This window comes from Tachysurus vachellii, chromosome 19, assembly GCF_030014155.1.
Source record: "Tachysurus vachellii isolate PV-2020 chromosome 19, HZAU_Pvac_v1, whole genome shotgun sequence".
Classification (NCBI taxonomy): Eukaryota; Metazoa; Chordata; class Actinopteri; order Siluriformes; family Bagridae; genus Tachysurus; species Tachysurus vachellii.
The window spans coordinates 14761418-14781167 of NC_083478.1; the positions used below are offsets into that span (position 1 = coordinate 14761418).

Here is a 19750-nt window from a genome sequence, read left to right on the forward strand (position 1 = left end):
GAGCGAGACACAGCAACACAATACATCTGTATGTGTGTAGGGGAGTGGCGCTGTGACTAGCCTATCACAGAACGCTGACACAATCATATGCCCAATGATGATTTTCATTCAATCCGAGCACAGATATTGACTCGTATTACTCGTATAATACTCGTACTCGGCAGAAGTGCTTTACCCGTACCGGATACTCGTTTCAGCCGAGTATCCGGCTCATCTCTATTGTTTAATTTGTATATAAACACAAACGTTTCAGCCGAGTATCTGGCTCATCTCTATTGTTTAATTTGTATATAAACACAAACATCAATGTTAATATTTAATTTTGAAAAGTATTTAAGATAAAGTCAATGATATCTGTAACCCCGGTTACAAAAGTTATTAAAATATAATTATTTTTCATACTGAATCCCTAAATACAGTTATTTTATTGTCAGTGAATCAGCCAATGAGAAGAGAGTTCGGTGGTGTTGTGTCTGAATGCTGTTTGGTGCATTGCTTACTTCCTGGTTTCTCTTGCCCATGTGAGAGAGCGTCGTGTAGTGTGCACGTGGGACAGATAGAGAGCAGATGTAAATAGAGAACTCCGGAGAAATCTGGGTTATAAATTACTTTAATACTGAGCTTTTACTCAATATTGAGAGAAGTAGAGACTAAAACCTCTTCAGAGTAACAGTTGAACGAGTTGAAATTGAATTTATCATTGGTTCTGGTGAGTTAAAGTTTGTAAATTCATTACATTTAATGTGTTTAAATGTATGTATGTTGGGTATGCAATGTGAAGAAGTTTATTTGGTTTTCTTTACGGTTTGAGAGTGAAATGTGAAGCTTGTATGCTTTATATGTACAGTAATGCAATGTAATGTTATTTTGATATAAAGTTGAACTCTATGTAAACATTAATGCATTTTATGAAGAGTTTGAAAACTAATGATGCTTTTGTGGCCTTGTGTATTCAAGGTCAGGTTTTTTTTGTTGTTGTTGTGGTTGTTTGTTTTGAAGTTTGCATGATCCTTCGTCTCCATTGCTCCTGGTTTACACACGAGGCTAAAGTTGCTACAGTAACGATCGCGCTTTCTGGAATCGTTTCAGTTCTTCCGTTAATGGATGGAGTTGGGACTGGCGAGCCACGAGGAGTTTTCATTGAGTCGTAAATGCGTGAGATTTAACCCTTTCATTGCCAAACGGACTGTAGGCAAGTGAAACACACACACAGTTACAGTTTTCCTATTTTTCTTGTGGAGGAAACTCACCTTAACCCTTGTGTTGTCCTCCTATACAAATTAGGAGCGCTGAGTCAACTTGACCTTGTCTGTTTTGACTGCTTATAAAAAATGAACTATATATGATAGCCTTTTTTTTTTTTTTTTTTACCTTTTTAGTCTAACTTGTTTCCAACATATTAACATATATTTTGCAAAAAATATATATATATTTGGTATAATAAACCTTATTTATATACAAAAATGCCTCACTTTTTAGTAAAAAAAAAAAACAGAAATTTTGAATTATTTTCACTATAGAGGCACAAAAGTTGATGCACAATTACAGCCTGGTATATTCAAAAAAGGGCAGGAGATTGTTTTGAAACAATTTTGACCATTTTTAATGTCAGCAAATAATAAAACCTGTTTTTTTACAGGCCAAATTGACTTGAATGCTTACAAATCAAAGATTCTACAATTAGCACCATTCTGTGTATAATATCTATTTTACACTTGTAATATGTATTTTACCCACCTGATGTCATCTGATCAACCAACAACAGGCTACACACACACACACACACACACACACACACACACTCGAAAACATGCCATAATTTCATTTGAATAAAACTTTGTTTACCTCCTTATGTTTTGTTTTATTATACTTAATTTATGAACGATAACCCTTATGAAATTTTGCCATGTTTTGAGTAAAATAAGCAGAAATTATCAAATATCATTTTGGATAACCACTGACTGATAAATGTCAAACATTTATTTGTTTGACCAATGTCAATACTCAGCATATCTCCAGGCCAAAGCTGACTGATGCAACTAAATTCATAAATAAGAGAGAGGAAACAAATATTATTTGAATATGAAAACACAACGTGTGTGTGTGTGTGTGTGTGTGTGTGTGTGTGTGTGTGTAAAGATTGTTGGTAGAAGAAGAAGAGAAGAGAAGATATTGTCCCCAGCTGGACAAATGCATATCACAAGTGTGAAATATTTACAAATGATTGTTTTTGTTTTTTTGGAGGCCCAATGAATTGCAATGCCCAATGCTTGTGTGTGTGTGTGTGTGTGTGTGTGTGTGTGTGTGTGTGTGTGTGTGTGTGTGTGTGTGTGTGTGTGTGTGTGTGTGTGTGTGTGTGTAAAGCTTGTTGGTAGATCAGATTTTGCCCCCAGCTGGACAAATGCATCCAACAAGTGTGAAATATTTTCAAATGAGTAGCTTTTGTTTTTTCTTGAGGCCTAATGAATTGCTATGCCCAGTGCTTGTGTGTGTGTGTGTGTGTGTGTGTGTGTGTGTGTGTGTGTGTGTAGCATCATTTCGGTAGATCATATTTTTCCCTCTGCTAGGCAAAGGTATATCAAAAGTGAGAAATATTTACAAATGTGTAGCTTTTTTTGTCTGGAGGCCAACTGAATTCTTATTTTAGTTTCTTGAACTACTTTGTGCATGTGACTATTCTTCAGTGTATGTGCAATGTCAAACGCACTGTGAAGCACTTTGGTCAGCCATGTGGCTGTTTGTAAATGTGCTATACAAATAAAGTTGAAGTTGAACTTGAACTGTCCACGACACGCACCAATCCGGTTACGACATCCATATTACCCGACCATTTAAATTCCCATTCATAGAGCCGCTCTAGCGCTTCGCTGCTGCTGCGATTTAAACTCCCTTCTCCAACCCCGACTCCACCATGCCGGAACCCGTGTTCGTTGTACCAGTTTACGTCATAAATCTCCACATATTTTTCTCTGTCTCTCCCTCTCTCTCTAATTATTTAATTACTTATTTATCCATTCATTCATTTATTACTTTCCAAAAACGCGTAAGCGAGCATAATACTATGCATGATTAGTGGTTCTGTTATACGGGGGTCAATTCTATTTTCGCTGCTCTCTCCGCTCTGACCATGCATGCGGACGGGCGCTGGGATTCTTGTCCAGAACCATACAGAACCATACCGCCAACACTAACTGTATGCTATCATCTAATAAATTCTCTTTTGACAAAGTGGTCCTGACAGAACTGAAATTCTCTTAACTTAACTGGCTCGGATGCTCGTATCTCAAATATTTGCTCGTATCTCAAGCCAAAAATTTGGTCGCATGACAGCTCGTATCTCAAAAAATTCGTATGTCAAAGCACTCGTATATCGAGGCATCACTGTACTTATGTGCAATTGTGTTTGGGTTGAGGACTATTGAACAAATAACAACTCAAATTCTTCAAATTCTTTTTGATATTTGGGCAAGAGCTTCAGAACCCAATAGAGGTGCCAGATAACTTATTGATTGGTAAACATCTCTTTCAATTCAATTAAATCCAAATTGTTGCCACAAAGATTTTCATTCACTGTAACTAAAGGGCCAGTATTTATACTATTCCAGTGTTATAATGCACCTGTGTACAAAGATCCATGAACATGGTTTACTCAAAAGCAGGTCACCCAGAACCCAGATCTCAACTTCACTGAATAGCTAACTTTTAGGATTAATTATAATGACAGCTTCACATTGGGCCTTAACCATCCAGCATTTGAGACCAACTACTTAGCGGTATTGTGGCGGAAATCCCCACTCTTCTGGAAGGCTTCCCACTAGATTTTGTGAACCTGTTATGGCAGCAATGGAGATTCTAGAGTGTGAGTAGCTGGGAAATGAGAAAGGTCTAAAAATTCACACCAGTTCCTTGTCGAAACCTAATGAGCTCCACTATCTCCACCTTATGATGGATGCCAATGCAGCGATCATTAGTTGGTATCAGGTACTTCAGCCATTCATATGATTGGGGTAGCATGCAGCAGCTGGGGCATGGTCAAGTATCAGCTGTGGAAGGAGGTCGGTCAAACGCGAAATAAATAAACTTCAACCAGATAGGGCAAAAGTTAATCTGGAATATTACCTGTTTTTTGTTGTATTTTTGGAAGTGGGCTGAAAAGCACAGAGCAGTCTCATCACTGCTATCATTACTGGCTCTATAACATCTGGTCATATACCATCTGCCTTCAGGAAAGCAAAAGTTACTTGCATCCTGAAAAAAACTGCTCTGGATTCCTTAGACATCAACTACCGACAAGTATCACCTCTTTCTTGCCATTTAAAATTCCTTGAAAACACCTCAAAGATCCCAAACCATCTAGCTTCAAAGCAGACAGATACTGTTATTTCAGCTATCACTGAGAGCTACATGTTGCTAGATCAGCCAAACTGTTATCAATCCTCATATTCAAAAGTGCTTCTCTAAGTCACTTGGCATAGGGGTGTCTGCCAAATGCAATGGACATTTTTGTGGATGAATGAAACCAAGATGTAAAACCACTTGTACGAGAATAGATTACGGAGAAGTGAAAGAAAGGATCATGATAAAAGCACAAAACATAATCTGTGAAACATACTGGAGGCAGTGACATCTATGGCAGAAATCAACCCAACTCTTCATAGGTTTAGAATACTGAAGAAAAACACGCAAACAAGAAGACCAAGGCAGCTGATGTAAAAATAATGAATGAAGCTTCATCATTTGGAGATGTCTAGGAGTTCTGTACTGTCTAGGAGACAGTATCTGTCTGCAAAGGATCTGCATCCAAGTAGTAAAAATATTGAACAATATTGGCTGGAATTACTAAATGGTCAATGAAAGAGTTTTGGAAAATATCTTGTAATAAAGCTAGAAGTCTACACTACAATGGTTAGAATTTGTTTGTAATAAAGTTTGAAGGTGAGAGTAGGTACCTTATTTACAAATGTATACACAACTAAATGCAATAACAGAAAGACAAAATGGGAAATGGACATTTTATTTTACTCACACCAGTGTATATTTCAGCCACAATTTAATTAAATCTTAAAATGTGTTGATTGAAAAATATTGCTTAAAACAGAAAAGGGAAATAGACAATAACAAGACAAAAGTACATTAATCAGTTTTTTTTTTCTGGTAAGAGAACATAAATCAATCATTTACCTAGGACTCTTTGTAACAATATTACCACAAATAGTCACAATAACCAAACCCAATCTAAACTAGATTTGTAAAGTTCATCATGACGAACTTTGAAGTTGGCTTTGACGGTGCAAGTATTCGCAAATGCCGGTGCTTTTTGGAGGCGAGTGGACATAAGGGTCAGTGTCATGTGACGTGACCAAAATACACGTGAGGCACTTCCCCTCATTGAGCTGAGTGTTTTGATAGTACTCAATTCTGTGTGCTTAAAATATCGTCACATAATAAAATAACAAAAATACAATCAGAGATGTACTTAATAGGAAAAAAATCATGTACTGAGGAAAAAAGGTTAGAATTAAATAATCCTGAACAAATATACAAACAGGTCCAGTAAAAACACTCTTTTCAATTCTTAGAGATTTAATTCTTAGAAATTGTAGCAAGTCCCTAAATCCTGTTGGTTAGATGCTATCTTTCTTAGCACACGTTGCATGATTTTACCTGTGGACAATACAGAGAAGCTCAATCAACAGAACATTATCTACGTTTAACACACACACACACACACACACACACACACACACAGAGACACACACACACAGACAAACACAGAGACACATGCACAGAGAGACACACACACACACACACACACACACAGAGACACACACAGAGACACACAGAGACACACACGTAGCCTGAAGAGTTATTCTGGTACCTGATCTGGTTTTGGGAAGTCCAGGTGCATTCTGTATGTAATCAGGTGTAGCTATGGCACCAATCTTCTCTCTCACTGTAAAAAAGGGCATAGCATGTCAATTTAAACAAATTTCAAAAAGTTGGATGTATCACTGTCTTTAAAATGACTTCAAAGGTTTAGACTAAGAAACAGATATCAGTACCTCACAAAATATAGCTGGTTTTATAATGGATGTGTATTGTATTTCCTGCACAAACGTTTTCTTCAGTTTGCCTTTTAATTTAAATTATCCAACAAAGCCGTGTTCTGGTCAAAGCTAAGGTACTTTTCAGAAATGCCATGCAAGGTCATAGCTGCCTCCGCAACTGCCTCATGCTCCATCAAAGCAGATTCCACCTCTGCAGTGCTCAATAAATGACCTGAAAAAAGTTTAATACAATTTTTATGCTATTATTTTACAAAACAACAAAAAGAAAAAAGAAAACCAGCAAAGAAAATGTGATCTTACCGGAAACTTTAAGCATGTCATCAATTCTGCCAGTGATCCAGTAGTACCCATCCTTATCCCTGCGGCAACCTGAACGCATAAAATATGAACGTGAAAAGTGCACAAAATAGTTGTGGAATATTTGATGAGTTCAAGTGAGCATTTAATCATAACAAAATGAAAGTTCTTCATAAAACAAGAGTTTGCTATATTTGCAAATTCCTATAGACTTAATATTGGAAATAAAGGGAGAGCAAGTAATGCCCTAAAACACTCCAAGTAGTCCAGGCATTCTCAGAATGACATGTCACTTGCAATCACAAGATATTTTCACTAATATTCAATTCAGTGGAACTGTTCACATCCACACTGACCAAAACACCACCTAGTCAGTGCTAGTGCCAATGTTCAATGTGTAATGCTAAGTGCTAATGTTCATTAATACCATCTCCAGTTACATAAAATCCAGGAAATTTCCTAAAGTAGGTAGTCTCAAATCTCTGGTGGTTCCTGTACACAGTCCTCATTATTCCAGGCCAGGGCTGCTTAAATACCTAAAGAGAACAACATATATTTTGCATAGATATATGTGCCCTATAACTACAATAATATGTACTTACACTGCTTACAATGCACTAAGACATGCTCATCAATTTAAAACACTTATAATAATACTTATTAACAACATTACAATAAAAAGAATTTACAGATATCAGCATTTGGCTTGATTGTTAAATAAAAAATACAGACATTGATACTATTGCTACTGCAATTTGTAATGAGGAGTCCTGGTTTGATTAAAAATCCTCCAATGAACAAGGTTACCTAAACAATAATTACCAGAGGTGGGAGTAAGTCACACATGTGCAAGTCACAAGTAAGTCTCAAGTCTTAACCTTCAAGTCTCAAGCAAGTCCGAGTCAATTTTTGTGTGTCAAGTCAAGTCAAGTCAAGTCACTGCTTTATGTCAAGCAAGTCAAGTCGTAGCTTGAGTCAAGCAAGTCACTGGCAAGTCATACAGATGTTTGATAATTTAACTAAATGTATATATTAAACAAAGTTAAATCTACAGTATTTACGGACTATGAGAGTTTTATTTGAAACAAAAATGATTATATGCATTTATTTTTAAAAGGTGTCCACATACAGGTGAGTTGTAAATACAATAAAAATCTAAAAATGAATAAAAATCAAAACTACAAAGAATAAGATGTAAATGTAACTGAAATAAGGACAACATAAAAGCATGAAAAGTTTCAATATGCCTCAAACATGGCAGAAGACCATGGAAAAGTATACAGTATATATAAAAAAGTACAATGGTTTCTATGCAACCAAATTGCATTTTTGAACAGGCATTCCCTTTTAATGGGACATGAACACATCCTTAAATTAGATCCTTCCTTTTTAACAACAGAATAACAACAACAATCAATCACGTCAATCTAAAAACGTAAATTATTGAATCCCACAAACCTTGAAGTGAATTAAAGAGAGAGAGAGAGAGAGAGAGAGAGAGATGATTGGAGTGAGTGTAATTTATTAATTAAAGGGATAGTTCACCTAAAAATGAAAATTCTGTTATCTTTTTCTCATCCTCGTGATGTTACAAACCTGAATAAATTTCTTTGTTTTGATGAACACACATGTAGATATTTTGAGGACCAAACCATTTATGAGCCCCATTCACTTCCATAGTGGGAAAAAAGAATACTATGGAAGTGAATGTTGCTCATGAATCTTTTGGATAAAAGAATTTTTTTATTTTTGGGTCAACTATCCCTTTAAATTGAATGTGTGTGCGTGTGCATGCGAGACAAGAATATGGCTCTGCTTGCAACTCCGAAGTTTTTTATTTTTATATTTATGTTTTTTATATATAATGTGTATCCCCATAAACGGTCCATATGCTTTTCACTCAAAGCCTAACACTGAAGACCAATTATAAGTGCTATTGCAAAAAAGCTGACATTTCCACATAAACAGTGACCAAACATTTACACTACATTGCGCTTGCAAAAAAATTAATTTGATAGAACTTTGTAATTCAATTGTGAGCGATGTGGTCGCATTTTGCTGTTCTTCTCTTCTCATCTTGCACAAAATCCCGGTACCTAAATTAAATACCTAAATTAAAGTACCCGATACTTAATTATTTTTGGTGTGGCGCCTTCCATGTTTCGTCACGACTGTTAAGGTTTATTAGTTAGTGCGCGCGCTCCCTCTGCTTGCCTGCTGCGTCACGTGGCTAGATTACGCTCTTGCGTGCGTTTAAAAACAGATTTAAAAACAAAATAGATAAAAAAGATGAAACAAAAACGAAAAACAAGTTATTTCAAGTCATTTAACTCAAGTCCGAGTCAAGTCTCAAGTCATGAATGTCAAGTCAAAATCAAGTCGAGTCTTTTTTTAATATTTGTCAAGCAAGTCTCAAGTCTCAAATTTGCGACTTAAGTCTGACTCGAGTCAAGTCATATGACTCGAGTCCCCCATCTCTGATAATTACACACATTAAATGTCACCAGATGGATTCTATTGATTGCTAACATCTAGGGATGGGCATTTTACAGAAAAACACTCCTTCAATTGCACTAAGGAAGCAATTAGATCTTGGATTAACCCAACTGTTGGAAGTAAATCAAACATGATGTGCATATTGGGTTGCAAGCAGCATTTTTGGTAGATGCTGTTAACCTATGCCACAAGACACAAACATCTACCAGACATTATATTAAATAATGATTTAAGTTATTTTGATACAGTAAATTTAAATATGAAAATACACATAACTGCAGGAACAAAAAACATTTAGGGCAAAATGTATAAACACTTTAAAATTAATACATGCCCCATGTCCCCACAATAACTCAACCATTTACAGTTAACATTACCCTGGTTACCTGTGTGTGTGTGTGTGTGTGTGTGTGTGTGTGTGTGTATGTGTGTATGTGTGCGCGTGCGCTCGGGCACACGCGTGTGTGCCACAAAAATGACACAAATTCAAAATTTCTTGTATCCAAAACTGTAAGATATAAGGTTCAAATACTTCATTTTGGTGACCTTTTATGCACTAATTTGTGCTGGATTAGCTTGTCTGCTGGTATCATAACGAGCATGCTTTTTGATGCACCTAAATTATTTACTGCATTGTTGTCAAATTGCTTCCTCATGTACCACATTTGTCAGTCCATACACAGTTCATAAGTTTAAAGACCACACTAACAACAGAATATATTTAATGAACTTTACTGAAGTATTAATAATAATTATTTTCATCATCATTTCTTGACTCTCTGTCAATGCCTCTTTGCTTGTTGCTGTATTTGTCTTGACACTTATGGATTTAGTACACTGGTCAGTTCCAGTCTTCTTGGGTGCAGTTTGGAGAATATGTTCAATAGCTTCATCCAGGTTGACTGCCATGTCATAGTGTGTATGGATGAGGGCCAGGGATGACAAGCAGTCCTCTCCTATGCTGCTACGCATGAATGTGTTCAGTCTCCGGAGAGTGCTGGCCGACCGTTCACATTCACATGAGGTGACTGGCAGAGTACAAGCTATTTTGAGAAGCTTGAAGATGTTTGGGTAGATTAGCGCATCACATTGTTTGATTGCCTCAGCACATGAAGTTGGCCTTTGTTCTGATGGCTTGTTTTGCCACTTCAGTGTCTAGCGTTTCAGTTCCTGGTCAATCAGCTCTGGTGAAGGTAAGTCATCTTAGTAAAGTTGGACTACTTCAGAAATGTCCACTGTCACACCTGAGTTGCACTGTATAGACGGAATTAGACCCAGGAGCCTTGATGCGGTTACAGATAGAGGACTGTATCTGGATTCAAACTCCAAGATGACATGGTCTAGGAAAGGTATAGCCATGTTGCGATGATCGTAGTCCTTCACAGTTTCAGCAGGTACATTTTATCTCTGTGTCAGCCTTCCAGCAACACGTGGTTGATTGGTAGGCTCAACATCGACCTGAGCAGCCATACTGATGGCTTGCTTGTAGATCTGGTTAAAGTCATCCTCAATGGTCTCACGTAGCTCCTTGTAGATATTCTTGACCTCATCTACCATGCTAAATGCCTCCACAATGTCAGCTGAGTTTTTTTGCAACTTCACTGTTGTCACGGTTGGAGCACCTGCCTCGCCTCCCGAGCACCAACATAGAGAAGTGTCTCCGGAGTACTAGTCGCTTCCGGACTGCAATTCCCACAACCCCCGCACCGGGACCAATTACGCCGCCAGCTGTAGCCAATTTCCCATGCTATTTAAGCGAACTTGAAGTTGACCCCATTTGCGAAGTCTCGATTTGCGTTAGCGATCAGTCTGAGCGTTTCTTTGTGTGTTCCCAGTTCCGGTTTCTGATTCTGTTTCTGGTTTCTCGATTGTTTGCTGCCTGTCCTGACCTTCTGCCTGTTTTCCTGGTTGCGATTTCTGCCTGCTCTTCGTTATTGTGTTTGCCTGCCCTGACCTTGCCTGTTTGACCACGATTATCATTAAAGCTGCAAATGGATCATCAGCCCTACGACTCCTCATTACAACTGTGATGCCTGTAAGGTGGGACAAGACTTGATAGATGGTGAGGGAGGTCAGTATGAAACCGAAGTTTTGGAGCCCAGACAAGAGACTATTTTATAGTCAAGAGACAGGCCTCTGCTTTGTACTTGCCCTGCCATCCAGTGGTGACATCTTGGCTGTAATCTTCTTTATGGAGACCAAGTGCGATGACTTCTAGAGCCTTAACAATAAAGATGAAGGCACTATAAAAGTAGCTGTATGCGTCATGTCTTTCTGCCCATCTTGTGCGACATATGTCAATCAGTGGTTTCCTCTGTCCCATAGAGTGTGCATCCTTGTGTACAACCTCCATGAGTAGTTGTTCTCTCTTTGGGCTGTAGGTGAAGAATATGATGGTAGATTCAACTTGTCAATCATGTTGCGCACAACTGGAAGAGCACAGGAGCGTGCAATGACAAGGTTCAGGCAATGCCCATTACAGTGCATGTACACTGCTTTAGGTGCGTCCTTCTTGATCAGAGCCTGGACACCAACATTTTCACTGCTCATGTTGCTGGCACCATCATACCCCTGGCCTCTGCAATCACCAATCTCTATGTTGAGGTGACTCAGCGCATCCTTAATTGCAGTTGCAATGTGGCTGCCTGTGATTCGTGGCAGAGAGCAAATCTCCAGCAATTCCTCCCTGATATTTAGGTCTTTGTCCACAAACCTTACACACAATGGCATCAGCTCTACATATGGGATGTCACCTCATCAGCCATGACTGTATAGATCTGTGCATTTTTGATCTTGTCCACAATCTGGGCCTGAATTATTTGCTTTCCTATCACGTCAATCATCTGATTTTGGGTTTGCGGCGAGAGGTAGGTGGCATTTCTGAGCTTTGGCCGTTCCATGTGCTGCTTCAGCTTCTCATCATGGTTTGCAAGTAGTTTCATCAGGGCCAAAAAGTTTCCAGGATTGCCAGTAGAATTCTGCTTCTCAGATGTACCTCTAAGTGCAATGCACTGGCGACCACAGTTTAGTACACTCTCTGCTACAGACTTGAGTATGTGCCTGTTTTCTTTGATATTGGCTTTCTTCTTACTGTCCATGACAGCGATTTGGGTCTGAGGTTTTTCAACTGACTGGAGAAATGGCTGGACATTATATGTGAAATCAAGTAAACATGGTAAAAATTAAAGAAACATTTTACTTCTCCCAACTTCACTTGGTTTCAACACCTCACCAAACCATTTCTGCTAACCATTTACACACACAGTAGTGTGTGATATTAGAGAAACTGTTAAGATTGCAACATTTTTTGTAGTTTGTGAAACTACAAAAAATTTTTTTCTTTTTTAGCATTATATATTGTTTCTCTTTCTCTCTCCCTCTCTTACACACACACAGACACACACACACACACACACACACACACACACACACACATATATATATATGATGGACTGATGATTCGCTGTGATGACCCCTAATGGGAAATGCCAAAAGTAGAAGAAGATATGTATAGCATAACATTAGACATAACATTATGACCACCGTCCTAATATTTGCAAGTATTAAGTGCATTAAAAGTACATTTGCGTGCACACACACACACACACACACACACACACACACACACACACACACACAGACTCTCTCTCTCTCTCCGTCCTTCATGTTGTGTAGACTGGGATGAATTTGTGTTCAATGGGGTTCATTTATCATTTCTAGAAAATACTACATGTAAATTTTTTTTCTACAATTTCTTTAGATCAAAGCCCTTAAACTTCAGTGATGGAAACCTTGTTTTATTTATTGCTGGAGCCATTTCTTTGGCCAGGCAATTATTGGCCTCTGAGTGGCAGCAGATTCAATGTGATAAAAACTGAAGGTGTGTATAGTAAGACAAGCTACAGGAATGAGATGAGGCTTGAAGATTTTGACTGTGTTGTGTACCTTGGTACAAGCATGTTTATTATGGGGGGACAAGTGTATTTTAGGGTAAAGCAAAGACAATGTACTAGAACAAAAAGGATTTGGATTTATTGCATTCATTAATAAACTGTTTACTGTACATTTATATTTGCTTATTCAAGATAAACATTATTTATTCCGCCCATGCCTTGATTATATGTATTTTAATTACAAATATGACATTTTATTAAACAAAAAAAATCTAATCTATGATATAAATGAAAAGATTAACCTGAACATTTGTGTCCAGTGTGAGCACCTTTGGAGATGTCATGAAAATCCCCAAATGGCTTTATCCTCCTCTGTGCATCTAACCATTTTTTTATTATGACCTTTCAATAATACGGTTAAATAAATCAGTAAAATAATTAGCCTACATTTCTAAATATTTCATATGCAAAAATGCAGATGTAACTGTGTGTAAAGCAATCAATTTGGTATAAGACAAAAAATTAAAAAACAATAAATAAACTAATGTTGATACGTAGAGTAATAGTTTTTATGAAAGTGGTGTGTTTCTCTCAACATCAAATACTGTTAAGAGTATACTATATATAATAAAAGATCAGTTACACCTTCTCAGATAGTATCTAACAGAGAAGTACAATCTAATCTCAACAGAAATAAAGTCAAGTCAAGAGCCAAGAAAATAAATACATAATTAAATAAATACATTTCACATTTGCTAATACATTTAAGACCATATTGTAGATGAAAGCATCAAGCAAGATACATTAAGTATAATGCATAATGAATTCATTTGAAATCAATCATTTTGCCTTACATTTCTATGGTATGTACTGTTCACCCACAGTCAGTTTGAGAATGGTAAGTTGAAAAAACATATTATCCCATAACGTATTATTATCCCAGTATTGAAATTTGTTTTTTATAAAAATTAGTTAAATATTTATATTACTGCCAAGTGCTGACTAGGCATGATTATATATATTTAAGTAATGAATAGACATGGAGATGCACAACATGCAGGCTCTCAGGAAGTGGAGGAATGGCCTCCAATGTATTGTCACTAAGGTAAAGAGTATGCCAGCTTTCGGAGTTTCTGGAATTAAAAATACTTATGCTACAAGTTGAAACATCAAATAGACAAGCTTTTCCTGAGAAATATTTACCTTCAGATCACAGCAAGCAAGTGGGACGATCTAAGGGGATATCAATGACTTTATCTTAAATACTTTTAAAACTTAAATATTAATATTGATGTATGTGTTTATCTATAAATCACCTGCTTCTTTTTTCTCTACTGCTGAACCTTTAAAGAAAGTAGTAGGAAAAAAATTAATAAATATTTATTTATTTATTTATTTCCTATTAGATTTGTCAGCACGCTATTAATGCCTAAATATGAGCTGTAGGCTCCTAATATGAATACATACAGCCTTTTAGCAGACGATCTTTTCCAGAGCGACTTACATTTTTATCTCATTTTATACAAATGAACAATTAAGTGTTAACATCCTTGCTCATGGGCCCAGAAGTGGTAGCTTGCTGGACCGGGGATATGAACCCACAACCTTCTGATTGGCAATCAAACTCCTTATCCACTAAGCTACTACATTCCCCTGTGATACCAGGGCATTCATTATCAATTATCAATCGTTATCATTATTTACTTGAGATAAATTACTGGAATGACCTTTAAAAAGGTGACTGAGTGGGAGCTGGTAAATGTGAAGTTGACAAAAGTATATTAAGGAGTGGAAAGCAGCCCATTATGTAACATACCAACTGGTCAAGCTTAACCCCAATTCACAATTAACAAAGTTAAAATTGAGGAACTGTACAGATTTGTGTCACGTCCCCTGAATAAGATATTTGACTACTGCAGCTGCTACGAAAAAAACACCAACACATTAATTGATGATTTTATATATTGTTAGGAAAAAATAGTATGAAAAAATGGTAGAAAATGTTATGAAAATCACTTCATCATGCTGAAAGTTCTTAAATTAACATTAAACACATTAACTGATGATTTTATATATTGTTAGAGAAAAAACTGGTAGCATCCACATGAAAATAACTTCATCATACTGAAGCACTCAGAAGTTCTTCGTTTTTCATTACAACTGGCTTCTTGAACTTTTGCAGTGTCTATGGCAGGTGATAAGAACTCCTAAAGGACACAACTGGATCCATTTTCACCGATGCGATAAGACACTTCGTGCGGGTCCACCCACACTGTCAGCTTGCATGGAAGCAAGACAAAAAGTTCCTCCTTTGTAATGCCAACAGCCCGGGCAGCTTTGTTTATCAAAGGGTCCATTTTGTGGTTTATCCGCAAGCACCTGTAGCTGGACCCTCTGCAAGGGTCTTGGAGAAACCAGTGTTTCTCATAGTAATCTGAAAGAAAAGAGGCAAAGCATGGTAAGAAAGGATCATCAATACTGTTTTCTATTTTCTGTCACGATGCCCTCACCACCCACAAGCAGACTGCAAGCAGTCCTCACTCTACTACCGCCCAGGTCCAGGATCAGGGACTAGACTAAGTGAATTATAGCTATAGTACTCATCAATTTTCTTTAAAAACCTATATTTGTATATGTTATACATCAAGCATTGCGTTAATTCAGGCAGGCCACATCGTCAAGCATTCATCAGCTGTTAATCATCTGTTCATAACGCGCACCAATCCGGTTACTACGTCCATATTATCAGACACTTTAAATTCCCATTCATTGAGCCGCTTTCTAGCGCATCGCTGCTGCTGTGATTTAAACTCCCTCTTCCAACCCCGACTCCACCTAGCCGGAACCCGTTGTCCGTTGTACCAGTTTACGTTATAAATCTTCACGTATCTCTCCCCCCCCCCCCCCCCCCCATTTATTTATTTATTTATTTACTTCATTAATTGTTTTTTCCAAAACATGTAGGTGAGCTTATCTAATACTATGCATGATGAATGGTTCTGCTGTTATACGGGTCTATTCTATTTTCTAGTTGCTGCTCTCCCACTCTGTCCATGCATGTGCACAGATGGGTGTGTGGATTTTTGCCCAGAACAGACCCATACCGCCAACAGTAACTGTATGTATAATCATCTAATAAATTCTCATTTGACAAAGTGGTCCTGACTGAAATAGTTGTACTTGTATATGGAGGCCTACAGCAGATTAGAAATTCCCAGTTTGTTCTGTTTTGGTTTAAATTGGTTTCCCTTTCAGATCAGGCACAATGTAGACCTTTAGGAAGCCAAATAGCCATAAGTAATTTTGTAAGTATAACAACGCATTTATCTCATCAATAAAAGTCTGATCAAACTATCTGTAGAAATGTGAATCTCTAGAGGAAAAAACAAGCTGTAATGAGTATTGAAACTCCTCGTACCAAGTAGCGTCTTCTGCAGGGAAAAGCTAAAGTGATGAAGACGATCTTCAGTAAGAAGGCCAGTCATCCTGACCAGACTGGTAACGAAGTCAGTAGCCGTAGAGACTTCTGTCTTCATGTTTTCGGCTGCTTTAATATTGATGACTCCTGTAAAAAGAGCGATGGATTAGAAACACGATGGATTCGAGCTACAGTCAGGAAATCCGTCTGTTACTGTTCAGGATGAAAGACTTACCTGAAGAAATGTCTTCTTAGGTGACTTGTATTCAGATAGCAGTGAGTATACACTAATTTCCAGCTCTGCGATTTTATCAAGTGCGCGCAATGTTTCTGCTTTTTGTAAATAAACATTCTGGTTGTCACAGTGCAAAGAGTTCAAACGTCAACAAACTAGATTCGTCTTTAGTCTTGAAGACTCTCATGACGTAGCCAGTGTTTACATTTAAATCAACATTTAAAACTAATGAAGTGTAAACCGAGTAAAACTACAAAGCCACGTACATGAACAAAAATCACACGTTTTTCTAAGTGTTGTACATTTTTCTCTCTATTTCCGTCTCCCACGCGGAGGCATGACGTGTATAGTTGGAACAGAGTGCCAGCCAATCAAATTGAAGCATTTTTGCTGCTCTCCCAGGCGCTAAATGTACGTCACGGTCAATTTTTTATTAATTGAAATGTTTGTGTAGACCTCGGTTCGAATCCCACTCGGTGCAACTTTGAAAAAAATGCTGCAACTTTAAAAAACATATTTTGCACACTACTTTGTGAACTATAAACACACCACACATTATATATATATATATATATATATATATATATATATATATATATATATATATATATATATATATATATATATATATATATATATAAATATATATATATAAATATATAAATAAACACATTTCTGAATAATATACTGTATAACGAATTCGGTGAAGTAAGACACACTACATCAAAGAAATCAGTGTAAATCTTTATGTTTATTTGGCATTCTAAACACTTTAAATGAGTAAAACACTACATAAAAAACACACCTAAGACTGCACATATATACATACTAATGCAACATTAAAGACTAATTATATTAATACACATTAAAATAAAGAGAAAATATATTTACAAAAGTTTACATAATGCTGCATGTGAAAGGACATTTACAACATTTATTTTTGTTTTCTTCTTTCCGCCACCCATCTCTGTCTTTCCATCTCATAACATGCAGACTTCTGAAACTCCTTCCAGGTCATTTCTTTTGATGCTGGTAAATGGAAAAAGGATTAAAGTAAAAAGGATCTACTTTTGAAGGACAGTAAATATATTTACCAGCAATTCCAGGGAAGTCTGTATGTAGGTGTGGACTGTTTGGGCCCTGCTTTGGTTCCATCTTACAAAACCTACACAGGCGTCCAACACGGTGTGCTTCAGACCTCTTAAACTTTTGCTGTCTTTTCTCCTCCACCCGTTTCTTTGTGGATGCAAGCTCTCTTTGAAAGAACTCGGTTTCTATAAAGTCTTGAAATGCCATTCTGGGGTTTGTTAGTCCTTCACCACTGTAAGCTTTAAAGACCTTTGTAGAGCAGTAGAAATATCTGACAGGGCCTTGTTGATTAAAAAAAAGTGGACGAAGGAGCCATCATTCTCATAGCGAGACTTTGGCTGTCCACAGGCAAGACACGTCTTTGTCCGCTTTCTCTGCTCTGGCTGTTGCTTCTGCTGCTGCTGCTGCTGCTGCTGCTGTTGTTGCCTCTCCATGATGCCCTCAACAATTTTCTCTAAGCTCTCAGGAGTCAAGGGTGTAGTTTGAGCATGTGCTGGTGGATGCATAACTGCAGGGTGCATTGTAATCATAGTCAAGAGTTTGTGGAGGAGGGCCTCTAGAAATGGCTGTAATAAAAAGACAAAAGAATGATTTTCCAATTATAGCTACAGACCTTGACTATGGCAGTCACTCTTTCCCCATAACAAAGACACAAAGTAATCTTTCTTACTTTTAGGTGTCTAGGTGAGGAGGAGGGCTGCACACTGAAGAGCCAAGGGCAGAGATTAATGAGTCTGGGAAGACAAATAGTAATTAAAAATACATTCAAAAGTGGGACAATAAACAAAGAAAACAACTACATTAATGACTCAGATAAGTGCATATATCCAATCTTACCATGTGATGCCAAGTTTATCTGAAGATGAAAGACGTTCTAAAAAAATAAAACGATGGATAAACAATCCATTCTAAAATTAGAACAGATTCAGCACAACACAATGTTTTCAATATGTCAAGTCGAGTCATCTGAAATACAACCTTACCATCTTTGCAAAACAGAGCATTATTCCTCTATAAGCAATTATTTGTATAACGTCGCTGTCGGGCGGAAACCTCGTATGTCCAAATTTGGTCAATTTCATATTTTTTCACATATCAATGCTATTGGTCAGTCCCCACATGGGTCTGTTATTTTTAAGTTATTAACCAATCTAAAGTCTTGAAAATAGCTTGAGTTCAAATCTCATAACTCCATTGGACACTTCAACTGTCCACCTCTTCCTCACTCCACGGGAGAGCTTCGCGGCATATTTCTCCTCAAGAAGAGTCGCAATGAATCAACACGTCTTCTGAGGTAAATGTCTTCAAAACACTGGGCTCAAAGAAAAAAAAATCTTGACCCCCGCTAGTTCTGGTGCTCGTCTGAGGACAGGAATTTAGCGCAAGACAATCCACTGCAACGCGGACTAAACCCTGTGCATTGCAGATAAGGTACGCTTTTTTTTTTAATTTCCTGAAAAATAACGGTTTTGGAGATACGAGGTTTCCGCCTGACAGCGACGATAAGAAGTGAGATTATAAATATGATTTTAGATGCTAAACAGTAAAGGTAGGTGAACATGACAAATTGCTAACAAATCTGACACTAAGCACACCTGCAGTTGAAACCGGTCTCTTAGATTGTGTGGAAGCTGATTGTTCCGGTACAAGAAACCATCAGCTCTTTGGGAAGGGCCAAGTTCTAAGCTGTCACGTCTGGTGTCAAAAGAAGGAAAAGATACAAAATCATAATAGAAAATAAGATTAGTACCATAGTAAATGAGAGAAAAGTCCAAATATATAAGCAGAATTATAATGTAATTACACATTAACAATTTACCATTGACTGGTGGCTGTTGCTTGATGTCAGGAGGTGTTATGGTGAGGGCAGCAGAAGGCACTGCAAAATGCAAACTCTTGTCAGGCATTTGTGTGTAATAATATAAAAGGTTCAAAATACCCCACACTTACTTCACTCGCTTATCTTTATAATAGTAATAAACAGTAAACATTATGCCAGACATTAGACAATTAAACATTATATCAGAATCCGTTACCAAAATATTGATATTGATATTGATCAAAATATTGATCAGTTGACTTTTAATTGGTCCTCATCTAAATCGTCCTTTACAGCTTTATTTTGTATTTTCTTTACAGAGAAAAATATGGAGAGGCTCTCAAATATTTTGGCATCATGTCTTTCTGCTGAGCCTCAAAGAAGCACTGCTTCATCATGGTCTTTTCAGCAGTAGAAAGCCTCAGAGCGCTCGAA

General features: G+C 37.3%; 1 protein-coding gene and 1 long non-coding RNA gene across 2 annotated transcripts; both read right to left on the reverse strand.

The window, feature by feature from the left end:
• Positions 1-6211: 6211 nt before the first annotated feature.
• On the reverse strand, positions 6212-7006 carry LOC132862749 (uncharacterized). The gene is made up of 3 exons (XR_009650047.1): positions 6793-7006; positions 6369-6437; positions 6212-6279 (listed from the first exon to the last, which is right to left on the reverse strand). It is a non-coding gene; the product is annotated as an uncharacterized LOC132862749 (long non-coding RNA).
• Positions 7007-14863: 7857 nt separating this feature from the next.
• On the reverse strand, positions 14864-16335 carry LOC132862748 (protein BTG1-like). The gene is made up of 2 exons (XM_060894964.1): positions 16173-16335; positions 14864-15188 (listed from the first exon to the last, which is right to left on the reverse strand). The coding sequence occupies exons 1-2, from the start codon at positions 16288-16290 to the stop codon at positions 14962-14964; spliced, it is 345 nt and encodes a 114-aa protein (XP_060750947.1). The 5' UTR covers positions 16291-16335; the 3' UTR covers positions 14864-14961.
• Between the last annotated feature and the right edge of the window lie 3415 nt (positions 16336-19750).